The sequence below is a fragment of the Fusarium tjaetaba genome, assembly GCF_013396195.1.
Source record: "Fusarium tjaetaba strain NRRL 66243 chromosome Unknown NRRL66243_c0000408, whole genome shotgun sequence".
Taxonomy (NCBI): Eukaryota; Fungi; Ascomycota; class Sordariomycetes; order Hypocreales; family Nectriaceae; genus Fusarium; species Fusarium tjaetaba.
This window is the reverse complement of record NW_023501604.1, coordinates 1-14,418: the sequence shown is the minus strand read 5'-3', so window position 1 is coordinate 14,418 and position 14,418 is coordinate 1. Positions and strand designations below refer to the sequence as shown.

General features: G+C 50.0%; 4 protein-coding genes across 4 annotated transcripts; 2 read left to right on the top strand and 2 right to left on the bottom strand.

The window, feature by feature from the left end:
* Positions 1-2,758: 2,758 nt before the first annotated feature.
* On the top strand, positions 2,759-6,903 carry FTJAE_13389 (uncharacterized protein; the record flags this gene model as incomplete). The annotated part of the gene is made up of 6 exons (XM_037346527.1): positions 2,759-3,628; positions 4,026-4,421; positions 4,484-4,566; positions 5,142-5,892; positions 6,058-6,271; positions 6,473-6,903. The coding sequence occupies 6 exons, from the start codon at positions 2,759-2,761 to the stop codon at positions 6,901-6,903; spliced, it is 2,745 nt and encodes a 914-aa protein (XP_037199586.1).
* A 1,250-nt stretch (positions 6,904-8,153) lies between these two features.
* Positions 8,154-8,696, top strand: FTJAE_13388 (thioesterase thiol ester dehydrase-isomerase; the record flags this gene model as incomplete). Its single annotated transcript, XM_037346526.1, has 3 exons — positions 8,154-8,269; positions 8,365-8,459; positions 8,542-8,696. The coding sequence occupies 3 exons, from the start codon at positions 8,154-8,156 to the stop codon at positions 8,694-8,696; spliced, it is 366 nt and encodes a 121-aa protein (XP_037199585.1).
* Positions 8,697-8,750: 54 nt separating this feature from the next.
* Positions 8,751-10,151, bottom strand: FTJAE_13387 (uncharacterized protein; the record flags this gene model as incomplete). The annotated part of the gene is made up of 1 exon (XM_037346525.1): positions 8,751-10,151. The coding sequence occupies one exon, from the start codon at positions 10,149-10,151 to the stop codon at positions 8,751-8,753; it is 1,401 nt and encodes a 466-aa protein (XP_037199584.1).
* A 979-nt stretch (positions 10,152-11,130) lies between these two features.
* Positions 11,131-12,355, bottom strand: FTJAE_13386 (mannitol-1-phosphate 5-dehydrogenase; the record flags this gene model as incomplete). Its single annotated transcript, XM_037346524.1, has 2 exons — positions 11,131-12,266; positions 12,316-12,355. The coding sequence occupies 2 exons, from the start codon at positions 12,353-12,355 to the stop codon at positions 11,131-11,133; spliced, it is 1,176 nt and encodes a 391-aa protein (XP_037199583.1).
* Between the last annotated feature and the right edge of the window lie 2,063 nt (positions 12,356-14,418).

The window sequence follows — 14,418 nt, the reverse complement described above, 5'->3', positions numbered from 1 at the left end:
GAGCTTGGTGAGGGAGGCATTGGGGGAGACGAGAGGGTTTATATGTTGAGTGAGCAGAGCGAGCGACTAGAGTTTAAGTGTAGTGTAAGTGGGAGGGAGTCTGGGATGCGAAAATTCTGAAGTGAATGTATTACCACTTCTCCACGTACGGTCCACTATCTCCACGCGTTGGAAGTGACGATCATCCTTGAAAGAAGTCGAAAAGTTGGTCAAAGAACGAGAAAAGGTCCCTTCAAGACATAGAGTGTCACAGTGGGTGGACCGAAGGAATACTGGAGATCCCCACGCCTGAGTCGTTCACAAGGCGGCCACTGTAACTCACCACTAAAACCACCAAGAACACTAAAAACCACTGTGAGTCTCAGGCGCTGCCTTACAGGGCACACACACACAGCAGATGCCGTCTTCCGACTCCTTCGGATCTGCCAAGGCAAACCTCGGTGTTACTGAAAACAGACAAAACCGTGACGTCAAGTGCAAGGCGGCAAAGGCGCCTGAGAAAACGGCATGTTTTTTTACCTAGTGCTAGAAGGGAAGTGTTAGCGGATGAAACGTTCTATTTGGTCCCGGAACCCTTGTCGTGGCGATCATCAGAGCGGCAGAGACGTCATTGGTTCAGGGGATATGTCCACGATGGTGCTAGCGATTAAGCATGATAAACCGAGGCTCTACACGTGAAGTTATACGATAAACAATCATCACACTGAATGTGTCTTTGGTGGTTTATAATTGATGCTTCATGTGGATGACGGTCAAAGGGTCTTCCCCAAGTCTCGTCTAAAAAAAAAATGGCGAAAAAAAACAGGAACCTGGGGATTGCACGAAAAATATCGGGCCTCAAAGGTCGGGGTTGGGCAACTGAAGATCATGTCCTCATGAGGAGCGGACAAACAGCTCAATGCGTGAACGAGGTTCCAGTTTACGTGGAGAAGACGTAGAATATGTGGTTCTGAAGTTGTTGGTGACAAATTCTGCCTTGGAAGAAGAGTCGTTGTTTAATTGACGTGGAGACTACCTACAAGTAACAGTGTACAGGAATAAGGTTCAGAGTTTTCTCTTGCAAGCGAAAACAAATGCGATGTTCGCTACAGTGGATGTCACAGGTGTCAGTGGTGTTTGGTGGACCTCACGCAATGACATTCAACGGTATGTACAATTGGGTCTGGGGAAGATGATCAAGGGGTCCAATTCTGCTTGTCAAAATCGTTGATCTCATCCAAAATTCCATAAAAATTGATAGAAAGGGACGAGATGCACGTCGTTAAAAGCACGTTTTCTTGGCCGCGGGAGATCATCAGTTAGGGACATGAACTTGTAAACTTGGCGATGCTAGAACATTGGCATCACCATAAAACTTGGCTGCACAGGAGATGAACAATTGCATGACTATACAAGTTACTGATTCAGACTGGCATTGTTATCCATTGACCCGACATCGGATTATCTCCTATCTGGCTTACATTGTACTGATCATCCACACTCCCTTACTCAAGACTGTCGTATACGCCGATCCCTCTACGCAATTAAACTTCCAACATCTGTTTCTGTTGACTCTCGGATTGCTTCTTTTGGTAATGCGCATTTGTTTCATTCAGATTCGTCAGCTTTTTAAGCCGCAACTAATCTCAATCTCACCACCACCAACAGCCATCCATCTTCCAGCCAACTTCTATGTAGGGCATTGGATGCGTGCCAATTGGAATCTCGGAACCGCTGCTTCTTGGCGATCCTTCCGACGGAGAAAAGATGCCTTGGCAGGCGGATAGCGGCGCAAGAACGGGAGTTAGCCGAGCGTTTACGCGGGCATAATGAGGGTTTACCATGTTTGCCAAGATGACGATGTTGGTGAGACTGATATCCTTGTTTTGGTGAGGCTCAGGACCTCGATTCAAACCGACAAAAGACAGGTGAATTTAGCATAGATATAATACAAGTTAAGGGTACCTTTTAATGACACGTATTATAAGGTATAATGCTTTCTTGCGTTCGTTAATGACCTTAATTGACTGACGTGCTAAAGCTGTGACAAGCGACCCAGTATTAAAAGTGTCACTCTTCACCTCGTGGACCCTTTTTATCTCACCCACAATGGAGTCTCTTTTTCGCCGAGCTTTACACCGAGAAGCAGGGACTTTCTCCAGCTCCAGCTCCTGGGCCATTGTTTTGCTTGCACAAGGTTAAGTTGATGGGATGCGGAGGTTTGGGGTCTGGGGGAGGAATTTAGATGCACGTTTTTGAAGAGGGGATCGAAGCTGGGGAAAATCGCCACTCGTGATGATCAACGTCGACTTCATAAACTGAGAATTGGATCAGAACCTTCACGAGTATGACGAATTTTATTTCGGTCTTTTTTTTTTTACTGCATTTTGATCGCGATGGTGGTTGTTGCAGTTGCGAGCGCCCGTGGTGTTGACGTTGACTGAGAATGCGACCGTCAGCTCACATCTTCAACACAACGATGCCGTATTTGGCATCAGGCTTCACTTCATTAGGACCCTCCTATCCTTAATCTATTACGGCTCATCTATATGATCATGTTAAAGGCGTCCAAAATGGAGGCATCACTGTCTGGCAGTGTGTCATTTGCAGGCAGTGATTCACAGTCCCCAAGTGACAGCCTCAGTGCAAATGCCGGCCAGCAATGTCATCGGTCACATCAACACCAAGAGCTGGCCTCGCGCTTTTCACGATCGCAACGCGGCAACACTCAAGAGCGCGACGATAGTTGATCCCGACTGCGTCAAGTCGGTGCATCAAGATGGACCAGCAACACGTCTACCACTATCATCATCATCACTATCACTATCATTACACCTACCCTTTCCCGCCTGGTATACCTCCGAATGCCCCGCAAAACGATGAGGGTCTGAACCAAGAGGCGGCCGATCACGAAAACGACGAGGCGTTGGCTGAAGATGAGGAGGAAGGGAATGAAGAGGAGAATGAAGAGGAGAACGAGGAGGGGAATGAAGAGTGGAATGAAGAGGAGCGCAGTGAGAGAGGTGATACCGAAGACCAGCAAACCCCCAAGGATCGCTCTCCCAGCCCAGTCCAGCAGGATGAGCCTCTCACAAAGCTCGGCGACCCGAGCAGAGTTGGCCTTGCAGTATTTGATGACTACTTTAGCATCTTCAACCTCGACGCCCAATCCGCCAAAGCTCAGGCTCGCTGGGCAAATCCTCAATCCAACAACGAAGATCATTCTGAAGGTCCCCCGAGAAAGAAGGCCAGAACCAGCGCCAACCCCGAGCAGCCCATTTCTCGCGGGGAAGCCAGCAACAGTGCTACTCGAACTCAAAAGAGCGACCACATAACGATCGTCGACAAGGCCCTCGTCATCGACTCAGACAAAGCCTTTCGTGTCTTCAACTGCGACCCATCGGGTCCACAAGTCAACATCTGCTATCGCGTTCCCGGCCCGCGAAACCTATGGCTCGGAAGAATCGGCGATCCTACTGGTGAACCCCTCAAGGCCATCATGTCTTTGATGGGCGCTGAGAGAAAGCCGGGCTTTGGTCTCACCACCTTCATAATGTCACCTGCGGATGCAGAAGGCACGATCTCTATGATCTTGTGCAGTTCTAGCGATCGCAGTCACGATGAATTCGAGCGTGGAGATGGTCACGTTGTCTGTACAGGTTCAAGTGATGGGTATATGTCTACTCTGGGTAGACTTGTAGGATTCGAGGTTGTGCGAGGTTATGCATATCCGGTCCATAAGGGGATATGAAAGAGCGATGGCAGAGGAATGGCATGAACGAAAGAATGGAAATGTAACAAAATGCACGAGAAACGATCTTAATCATCAAGTCACTGTGTGAAACTGTGCATCCCGTGTAATGATTCACAAGTGTAAAGTGACAGCCTCACCCTCGTGTCAGCGGAAATGGCAGCTGATCAAGTCATCTCACGTCCCACCACAAGCTATATCTTTCGTCATTCATTCCTCTCGCGCTCCAACACTGCAATAACTCAACATAAGTCGCAAAAAAATGGCAAGACATCATCATCTTCACGAACATCAGCACGACGCTGATCAACCGGACACTCCAACAATCAGAGGCCGTCCTCGACACTCTGAAGATGATACACCTGACATGGAAGATGAGCCGCGCACTGAAGAAACTGTAGTCAACGTCGTTGACGAGCTGCCGCGAAGTGGTCTGGTCATCTTTGATGACTGTGTCAGTCTCATTCGCGTCGACAATCTCTCTGAAAGAGCGCGCAATCGCTGGCGCGAAGAAGAACAGCAACACCAAGAACAATCCCAAGAAACCCAACCTCAGAGCCAAATCCCCCCATCGATCTACGACGGCTCAGCCCCCATCCTCTCCAGTCCCCGCCTAACCCAAATCTCCCGCGCCTGCATCATCGCCTCACACGGCTTCTACGTCGTCAACTGCGATACTTCAGGACCTCAGGTAAACATCTGCTGGCGAGTCCCCAGGCCGCGAAACATATGGCTCGCCAGACTAGCCGCTAGCCCAGATGGAAGCGATACAGATCGTACGCCTTCGATCACGCCGGGGATGACGCTGTCGTGCTTTCGGAGGGGGCCGTCGGGGGGTGAGTGCGCATGGTCGATTATCATGGCTAAGTCTTGTGGGAACGTAGAGGAGAGGATTGAGCGCGGGGAAGGGGAGTTGGTGTTTGCTGAGCCGATTAGTGAGGAGGGTTTGGTTGCGTTTGGGAGGGCTGTCGGGATTGAGGTTTTGTGTGTGAGGGAGTGAAGGATGCAGCGTGGAACTGAGATTGCATTAGCGGATGAGGCATGAACATGGCACGTATATCGCGATATTGCTTGAAGATGTTTTGGCTTGTTCTCCTATTTCTGTCGCGGTACCTTCAGCTTTGAGAGTTGGAACAGTTTGTCAAGACATCTCATGCGAAGGCACATCAGAGGGCTCACACAGATTGTATAAGAAAGGAATAATGGGAGGATCAATATACGACATTTAGGCCCGTTGAAGCGTACCCCTCAATATCTCTGTGTGCGTGAGGATGGCCGAGTGCGTTCACATCCTACACCCTCCGTCTTCGCACTGCCGACAGCCGTCAGCAACACCTCGCAGCCATCCAAGTCCCCTCTGCTCCCTCTTTCTTCTTATTTCAATCTCTTCTCATCACAACACCGGCATAAGAATCCTCAACGTCAACATCAGCGACCCTGACAGCATGCCTACCAAGCGCACCAAGTCACGCGCGGAACGTCGCCGCAGGAAGGCTCTGCGCCGTGCCCAAGGGAATGAACTACAAAACATCGCGGTCCCCGGCCCTGCCAAGGCAGAAAATGACGCTCCAACGCTCTCCAAAGTTCCCAGCCAAAACATCGGTGCACAGAATGCGAGTCGCGCTCCCCAGGCGGATGCGCCTGTTCAAGCTGAAGCCACTCGATATGTCACCCCCCAGGGCGACACGAGCCAGGATGATGCAGGCGCCTCTTACTGGCGTCCCCGTGTTCCATCCTACAATCTGCTACGCATTCTTCCAGCCGTCGAAATCTCAACTGACCCCAAACTCCTCATCCGGAACCCTCGCAAAGATGGCCCACAGATTGACATCTGCGCCCGAATACCTGGCACCCTGAACAACTGGGCCGCACACGTCAGCTGTTATGATAGCCTGCACGATCTCTACGATTGGATCCTTGGAAAATTGGGAGAAGAGCATCCCGAGATGTTGATGTACGTGTCGGACATTCGCACTGGATTCGTCAACTTCCACCAAATGCCCCTATTGTCACTCATTGAACCCTTGAGTTTTATTATCATCAGCAACCCGGGAGGTTATCTGCCATGGAACTGGATGGAACCTCCTTCGGAATATACTTCTTCTTGTCCGGCTGTGCCTCGGCTTCATGGTGTTCTGGGTCCTGAGGGTTCGAAATGGCTGGTCTGAGTGACGCCAAACTCTGGCATCACCTTTGAAGGGGCCTCTTGTGAGCACAAATGAGCGCGGAAGGAGTTTTGGACGCATAAAAGGGATCAGTACGACTCGTTCTCGAGAGGAGGTTAGTAGTCGCGCCCCAAATTGCTGCTCAATGCTAACCGTTCGCAGAGGCTCTGTCGACGCAGCTTTGCCCTCACAGGCCCTTCGACAGTCGTTACTGCACCAGACATACCGACACTGGGTCATGAGACTCTCGGGGAAGTGGTTTTTAAGGATTGTGGAACTTTATGGAGGCAGGAAATACTGGCAATAGAGGACCCGGAACTGAATGTCTCCTTCTTTCATGATATCCTCCGAGTGAAAGGTCGCACTTGGAACTTAGGTTGGTAGGCACCTTACCTTGGTTGTTCTCAGTCAAATCACAAAGTCTTGTCGTATTCTCTCTCTCTCATCACTTTCATCATCAATCTCTCTTTAAATCATCATAGCAAAAACTCATCCACGGTTGACAGCCAGAATCTTACCCTCCTAATCCGTCCCAGTGAATCAACAATGAGTTTCAGGCGTCACTGTGAAAGTCTAGGTCGCCGTATAAGTCGCCGTCTACGTCGCCGTCGCCGTACAGCAAGTTCAACGTCGGGTCCCCAAACCCAAGGCGCAGACACACAAATCCGGAGAGTCAATGTGATTCTCCAACCCAACGGCGAATTGTCAGCGCCCCGTCCCCGAACCCCAGACAGAGAAACACAATTCTTGAGAGTCAATGTGATTCTCCAACCCAACGACGAGTTGCGTATAGTCGTCAATAACACACACCCCGACGACCCTCCCACTAACCACTTCGCCGACTTCGAGAGCGCAGACGAAATGCGAGACGGCACTTCATTCTACGCCACTAGGGACACTATACTTAGTATGTTGCACAGAATTCGGTCATTGGTTTATCCTGATGGGACTGAATTCGATGTCGATGTGGAGGAACCGCATGGTCGCGCGCTATGGATCGTTGTCTAGGTTCCGCGGCCCCATACCCAGCACCACCAGTAAGTCATCCATCCATTGAGGGGGGCTTGTATTGACACTAATGGCATTTAGAGAAATTAGAGATGGCAGTCATGATTCTGATGGTTCGGGGCTCGACTGAAGCGTTCACGATGTGAGTCAAGGTGTGCTGGCTTCTCATACGAGTCATCTGACATGATCTACAGGATACGCCGACAAGTTAGCCTCTTCTCCCAGTGACCGAGTTCCGTTTCAGATATTGCAAAAGATTGGGGCAGTAACCATGATATGAGAATCCCGAGAGCTCAAAGCACGAGAATAAGTGATAGTTTACAAGTCATTCTTTAAAGACATTCTTTGGAGATATGGGTAGACGATATACGACAGCGAATTGTTTCATACATTCTCAACATCTGGGCTGTCTCCGAGGAAGAGCAATGCTCAACTGCACTGTGAACTCTTCCATTTCTTCTGAATCCTCGCTCCTTGCTCTCTTTTTCTAGAACCCACGGTCCAGCCAAATACTCTTCCATACACCAGTCACCCTCATGAGCCCACGCTCAATGTCATCTCCCGGGCAGCACCTCGTCCCTCCATATGTCAATCCAAGACAGCTTTCTCTGATCCAGCACCCGTCCATACAGCTCTGACGCTCCTCCAGCATGCTCTTTCTGTATATGTGACCCTTCTCTTTGTCAATCCCTTCCTTGGGAGTATGCCGTCGCACCAAGTTGGGCCATGGACAAGCTCAGTTTCCTGCCAAACAACAGATCCAATCGCATCTGAGCTGAGCTGTAATCACCTGGCTTCTTTCACATTCTCTTTGACTCCAGAGCCAGCAGCGACTGCCTAAAGATCGAAGTCCGGAAGGCATGGTAGCGGAGTCGATTGAAGTAATATCGCCAGCTGTCCCTCCTCCATCTTGGTGAAGGACACCTAGTGACACTCACTCATATCACAAGAACCACTGCCAATAAAGGCATTTATCCTTTCAGTTCTATTTCAGGCACTCTCGGTTCCAAAATAGAACAGACAAAGCACCTCGTCCCATTCCCATGCCATTCCCTGATATCCACCCTGCTTCCAACCCAAGCCAACAAAGAACCTCCCAATTCTCCAGCAACCGTGCGTCCACTGCTCCAATACAACACTCTCTCCAAACTCATCTCACATCGATCCCAAACCGCCCAAGCCATGACGTCTTAACTATATGAAGTGTCATTCTCCCCGCTGCTTCGATGCCGTTCTGGTTCAAAGCAACAATGAAGCTCACGCTCGCTACACTGACACTTGTCGCACTCGCGGCTACTACTCCTCCTCCTGAGCCGGTTGTTCTCAAACCTGTTCCTGAGAAGGCTAGTAGTGGTTGTTATCACTAGTATGTCTCTCTTCCTCTCTACATCATGTCATCAGTCCAAACCCAGCCCATCTCTCAACCTCTGCTTCAGTCCCAGCTTCTACACTGATCTCCAGCATCCTTGCAACATCAATGTCAACCGCTAACGGTATCAGCGTAATCCCCAAGCCAAACAACTGCTGTCTTCCTCGTCTCTGCGCCTGCAAAGATGGTAAGTCTCCCCTCCCCCTCCCCCTCCCTATCCCTGTTCATCCCTGTCCTCCCTTTTTTATCTCAGAACACATCCTAACTAGCATCAGGCAACTACTACCAATTCAACGAAGACGCATGGAAACAAAAGCTAAACGGCTGTGATCCACCCTGGGGCCTTCTCGGAAAGAAAATGCACGACATGCCCAGCTTCTGCTGTCGAGGATGGAAAGCTCCCAAGCCTGTATTTCCCGCGTAACTCTTATACTAGTCCATTCTGATTCTTCTCTTCTTACTCTCATTAATATTACATTTATAAATCCTTTACTTCCTCCTCCTTCTCTTCCTTCTTCTCCCCCTCCTTGACCGCATCCTTATCATTCTCCGTCGCAGCCTTACAGCTCACAATCCCCTCCGCGATCCCTCCCAGCTCCTCACCACTCCCCAACCACGGCCCAGCACTATAGTTCGCCTCTACACCTGTATACACAAACCACCCACTCACAGGCTGCGCCATAATTCCCCCGGGTGTATTCCTCTTCTCCACGCCGACGTTGCCTGCTACGAGAAACGCTGGTGTGTCGACGCCTTCTGAGGGGTAGTTCTTCATGGTCAGGGGCGCTTTGGCGTAGCCGATGCTGATGTCGGAGAGGGTGATGGGGATGTAGCTTTGGCCGTCGATTGTGAGGGACCAGTCGTGGGGGAAGATGCCCATCTGAACCTCCTCTTTCTTTTCTTCGGCCTCTTTCTTGATCTCTTCGACCTTCTCTGCGGACTCTTCGTCATCCTCGTCCCAATTATCATACCAGTCCTCATAAACACCCCTAACCTTTCCGTCCCGATCCCAATACATAAACCCCGTAATCCACCCTGAGACATCCCACTCACTCGCCCCCTCACCACAAGACCACTTCTTCTTCGCCCGAACAATCTGCTCCCAAAACAACTTCCTCTCCCCATCACTCTCACCTCCATCAGTATCAACATCCCATGAACTAACAAACCTCTTCATAATCGGCCTCAACCTCTCCGCAAATCCCCCCGCCTCATCCCCAAACTCCTTCAACTTCTCTACCTTTTCCCCCAGCTTAACCCAATCCTCCCTCTCCCCAAGTAACGTAACACTCGGTATTCCACATACCATCATGCCCTCATACTCAAAGAAATGCTGCATCAGCCCCATCATCAACACCGTAGCCGTAACGTCATCCTGGGCAGTCGAGGTGCTAAAACCAGGCTTTATCCAATCCAACAACCACCCCGTCTTAACCCTCCTCTGTACCTCCCCCCTAAACGCCCCAATGATACTCTCCCACGAAGAACCCTCCACTGTAATCTTCTCGCGCCCAGCGTGATCAACGAATAAATGCCGGAGAGCTTCAGAGTGCGTACTCATGTACACATTCATCTGCGCCAGAACCTCGAACCAGATCTCATCAGGGCGAAGGATTAGATGCTCGTGCTTAGCCCACGCCTCAACAGCACCCCTCACAAACCCATCCGACGAGGGGAATACATTTCGTTCTGACAGATCATCAAACGATGATGCGAGTATTGAGGCTGTGTTCTCGGCTTCTTCTGGACAGCTCCGCGAGAATAGATCTACAGCTGATGTAGCGATACCTGACGCGGTGAAGGGCAATGGGTCGACGCGTTGGACTTGGATGGTGATTGAGGCGGTGGCCAGGCCAGCCAGCCACAGCGCTCTGAGCATGGTTTTCCGTTTCGTATAAACGACTTCTTCTCTTGGATATCGTATAACCGTGGGGCGATCAAGGTTGGTTGGTGTGGGTATGCAAAGCGTGGCCTGATGCAAGATTACGGACCTCCCGATCGGACGGTTCTAAGGTTAAAAAGGGGTCGTGCTAGCGGCTCTTAGTGGAGTTGTCCAGGGAACTGGGCCGAATTCCATCTCATGATAACGACGTATGCCTCAGACAATCATAGCAAATAAAGGTTATGCCTCAGAGTATTCACAGCGAATGGGAAGTCATTCCTCAGAAAAAGTCACAGCGAATGAGAATTTTGTTTCGGGCATTGTTGACGGGATCGGATCTCCGTTGGCGATGTATCGAGATATGATCCCGGCTGCTACAGGGGAACGCAACATCCGATCTCCGTCGATATCAGTACAGATGCAGGGTAGGACATGCGACAATTGGCATTTGACGAGATTAATTAATTGGGCATGTCGACGTAGACATCGTCATGTTGGGCCGTAATTAATGCCATAAGGCCCGATGGACAAATGCCTCATCTTGCCACTATTCCCAGCCCTTAAGAGAGCAAGAAAACATCAGACCTTGATTCACGGTGTCAAAATAAACTCTGCAAAAGTTATCCTAAACTTATCCTAAGTTTACCCAAATCTTCTTATCATTTAGGATTAAGGTCCAAAGTTTTATTTCCTTACCCAGTCTAGCTAGTCACTCTCCATTATCTCTCTATTCCATTCACATCAATCACACATCACAGTAATCACATCGCATTGTTTACAAAATTAGTTGAGCAACCGATTTATTCAGTGCTATCAATCTATAATCATGCCTTAGGCTCGAATTGAATCCCAGTCCTTCCTGCGCCATGCTGCCATTGAAGCAAATTGTATGTCATATCTCGTAAAACGCCATGCCATGCCACTTCATACCCGTGGCTCCATCTCTTCTAGTTAATCGCACCGAATGAAAAATCACTTATTCCTCAGCACTGTCGGCCTGGACGCGCTGCACAACGTTGACCAGTTGAGGGAAGATCTTCTCGTTGTCCTGAATGCCGCAGACCTGCTTGACAACGTCCTCAGGGCCGTTCTCGGACATGATCTCGGCGAGCTGCTTGGACTCCTCGTCATCGGGGACATCCTGGAAGCGGAAGGCCATCTCGATGGCGTCGAGGAGGTACTTGATGGGCTGATCATTCTCAGCCAGCTCAGCAGCAGGGCCGATGAATCGCTCCTTGCGAGACAGCTTTCGGAGAGGAGCACGGCCGACACGCTCGACGGCGTCCTCAAGATGGGGGTTGCCAATTCGCTTGATGATCTTCTCGACGTAATCAGCCTGGGCCTTCTCGTCAATAGCGTGCTTGGAGACGATCAGGTTCTTGGTCTCCATAAGTGCACCGCGAACCTCGGCCATGATGTCCTTGTCCTGGAGAGCATCGTAGACAGTGCGCTTTCTTCGGTTGTAACCGTGGTAGGCAGCGGTGGCGTGGCCAGTGTTAACAGTGAAGAGCTTGCGCTCGATGAAGGGCGCAAGGTTGTCAACCCAGTTGATGCCCTTGATGTCGGGGATGCCAACATCCTCAAAGGGAGTGCGGTCAACGACCCACTCAAAGAACTTCTCGAGTGTCACATCAAGACCAGCATCGGGGTCCTGAGCGGGAACGATTCTGTCAATAGCAGAGTTGGCATATCGGGCTCGGAGGTGGTGGTCCTCAAGACGAGAGGCATCAGTGTTGTTCTTGATGTGCTCGGCAAGGGTATCAGTGGCACCGATGGCGTTCTCGCAGGCAATGACATGCAGGGGAGACTCTTCTGTTGATCGGCGGTCGATACCCTTAGCGATGACAGGGGCGATGAACTTGAGGATGTTGGGACCGACTGAGCAAGTGACGATCTCAGCTGTGCGGATGGTCTCAATCAGGTCCTCCTCGTGTGTCCTCGAGTTGATGGCCTTGTAATTTGTGATGGTGTTCTCGACGGTAGCTTCAGAGCCGACTTCGATGACGCGGTATGAGGGAGTGTTGTTGAGTTGGTTGACGATTGAGTCGTTTACATCAGCGAAGACGACATCGTAGCCAGAGTTGTGAAGGAAGCAGGCAACAAAGCCACGGCCTGAGTAGTTAGCATAAGAGGTTAGAGCGTGTGTTGACAAGAGACATACCGATGTTGCCAGCGCCAAAGTGAACAGCAGTCTTGCCCATGATTGCGGTTGTGTGGGGTTGATGTGTAAGTGGGAGTGAGTATGTTAGAGAGTCTCAGATGTAAGAGTGCGAATGCCTCAAATAGGAAGCGATAGAAGAGAGTTGTTTAGGAGTTGAAAGTGGTGATGGATGGAATGGAATGGATGAAAACGGTGACCGTATCGAGGGGGGAGAAGACGAGTTTATATGGATGTCTAGACCAAAGCCATCCATCCACCCTCCTTGTCTCTTTGAGGGTGAGGGTGAGTGACGATGACGGGAAGGGACCCATTGATGCCATCATGGTACGTACTCTAGTACTGTACTGTGTCGTTCCTGCCCTGGTCAAACTGGGTTATGGGTCCGGTCTGGTCTGGCAGGTCCCACCGAGTCAAGTTTGAGTTCAACCCGGGCAAGTGGAGACTCATGCCAAGTACAGCCCCCAGCCCAGACTCACTCACAGTCACAGCCCCTACAGTACAGTACATTACGGTTGTATCAGTACCTGTACCATGCCATCATCGGTACAGTGGACTCTCTGTGACCTCAGCACTCTGACTCTTATTCTTGGCGCCGTCTGTTTGTCAAACAACCATCCGACACTCTAGCCCGTGTCCATCCCAGCGAAGATCCATTGGATACTGTCTCTCTCACTGTTATCATTACACCGTAGCCTCGCCGAACCAATATCCATATCTCGTCAGTTGAAAGACACAGAGTAGACAGATCAATAACATGCTCACCCATACATGACAACTGTTCAACAGGCCTCCAATAAGCTGACAAACAAATACAAGCCACTGGACATCAACGAACCAACCCGACCTCACCAATGTGGATCAACCCCCTCTACCGTTTCACCGACCGTAACTGGTGAAGCCCGCCTCCACTGCCTTACGGAGGTTATCCGGCGCTCTACAGGGTGTTCGCACAGGGGGTTCTGCATGCATGTAACCTCACCTCACCTCTGCCCGAAAAGTGCCTCTTCTGGTAGAACGGAAAAGGGACCCTGTCTCACGCCACATGCTTTCATTTTCAGGGTACTCTCATCAGCATCGCCACGACTACAGTATTTACCCTGACTTATCATTATCTTGAGGATTCTTTTCACGAGATATATACTGTAAATAAGGTAGAAACAATGACTAAACCTAGAATCATCTAGATACTCCTCGATCCGTGCAAAAAAGTGGATATTTCTTTTCATGTCAACCGTTTTCGTGTCAATCCCACCTCTGACGTCGACTCTCTCTGCATCGTGGGTCACTGTGAAAGCAGACGGACTAGACAGACTGTGGTTTTTTCCCCTCTAACGTAGTGCAACACTAAACAGTGTTACCTCCAGAACCTAACACCCCAGGTTTTCCACAATTCTCTTCTCTTTTTCTCTGGGGCAGTCAATTGACATCACTTTGTTCAATATCACGATGACTTTCGATCAATCGTGCTTTTCTCCTATTTCATGACCTGCTCTGTTTTTAATTTCCCCTTTTTAATTCCATTTTTTATGATTTAATCATCACCATCATATGTTTTCCTCCACGTCGTCGGTATTTCGGCCATTCCCCTCCGTCTGAGCCCCCCAAACAAGGGTTCCCTCTCTCTGTCTGCTTTTTTTTCTCTTTGTTCCTCACGATGCAGGCAGGGGTGTGGAGATGCGGGACATCGAATTAGACGGCGCTCACGGCGGCTTTTCGCGTGTGTGCATTTCGAGGCTAGTCAATCAAAGTGACTGATGATGATGGGTTGAAACGGGCGTCATGCATGTGAAGACTTTCGGCAATGCTTGGGGTATCACACATGCAAAATATTCCGGTGCAGTAACAACGCGAAATCTAGACTGTTCAGGTTCGTGTAGCACGTGTAATACGTTGAGATAAGTGATAGGACTTGTGGTGTATCTCGTGCCTCTGTGTTACCGTCTCGTGGTCTAGTACCTGTAATCACAAGTAAACAAATATTGAATCGTTATCTTCTGTGTAACTGCATCCGTCAAATACGGGCGCTATTGTCTTACTCTCCCGATGAAGTTCAAACTGCATACTAATACGTCATATCCTACATCCAGGGTTACCCTCCCCTTC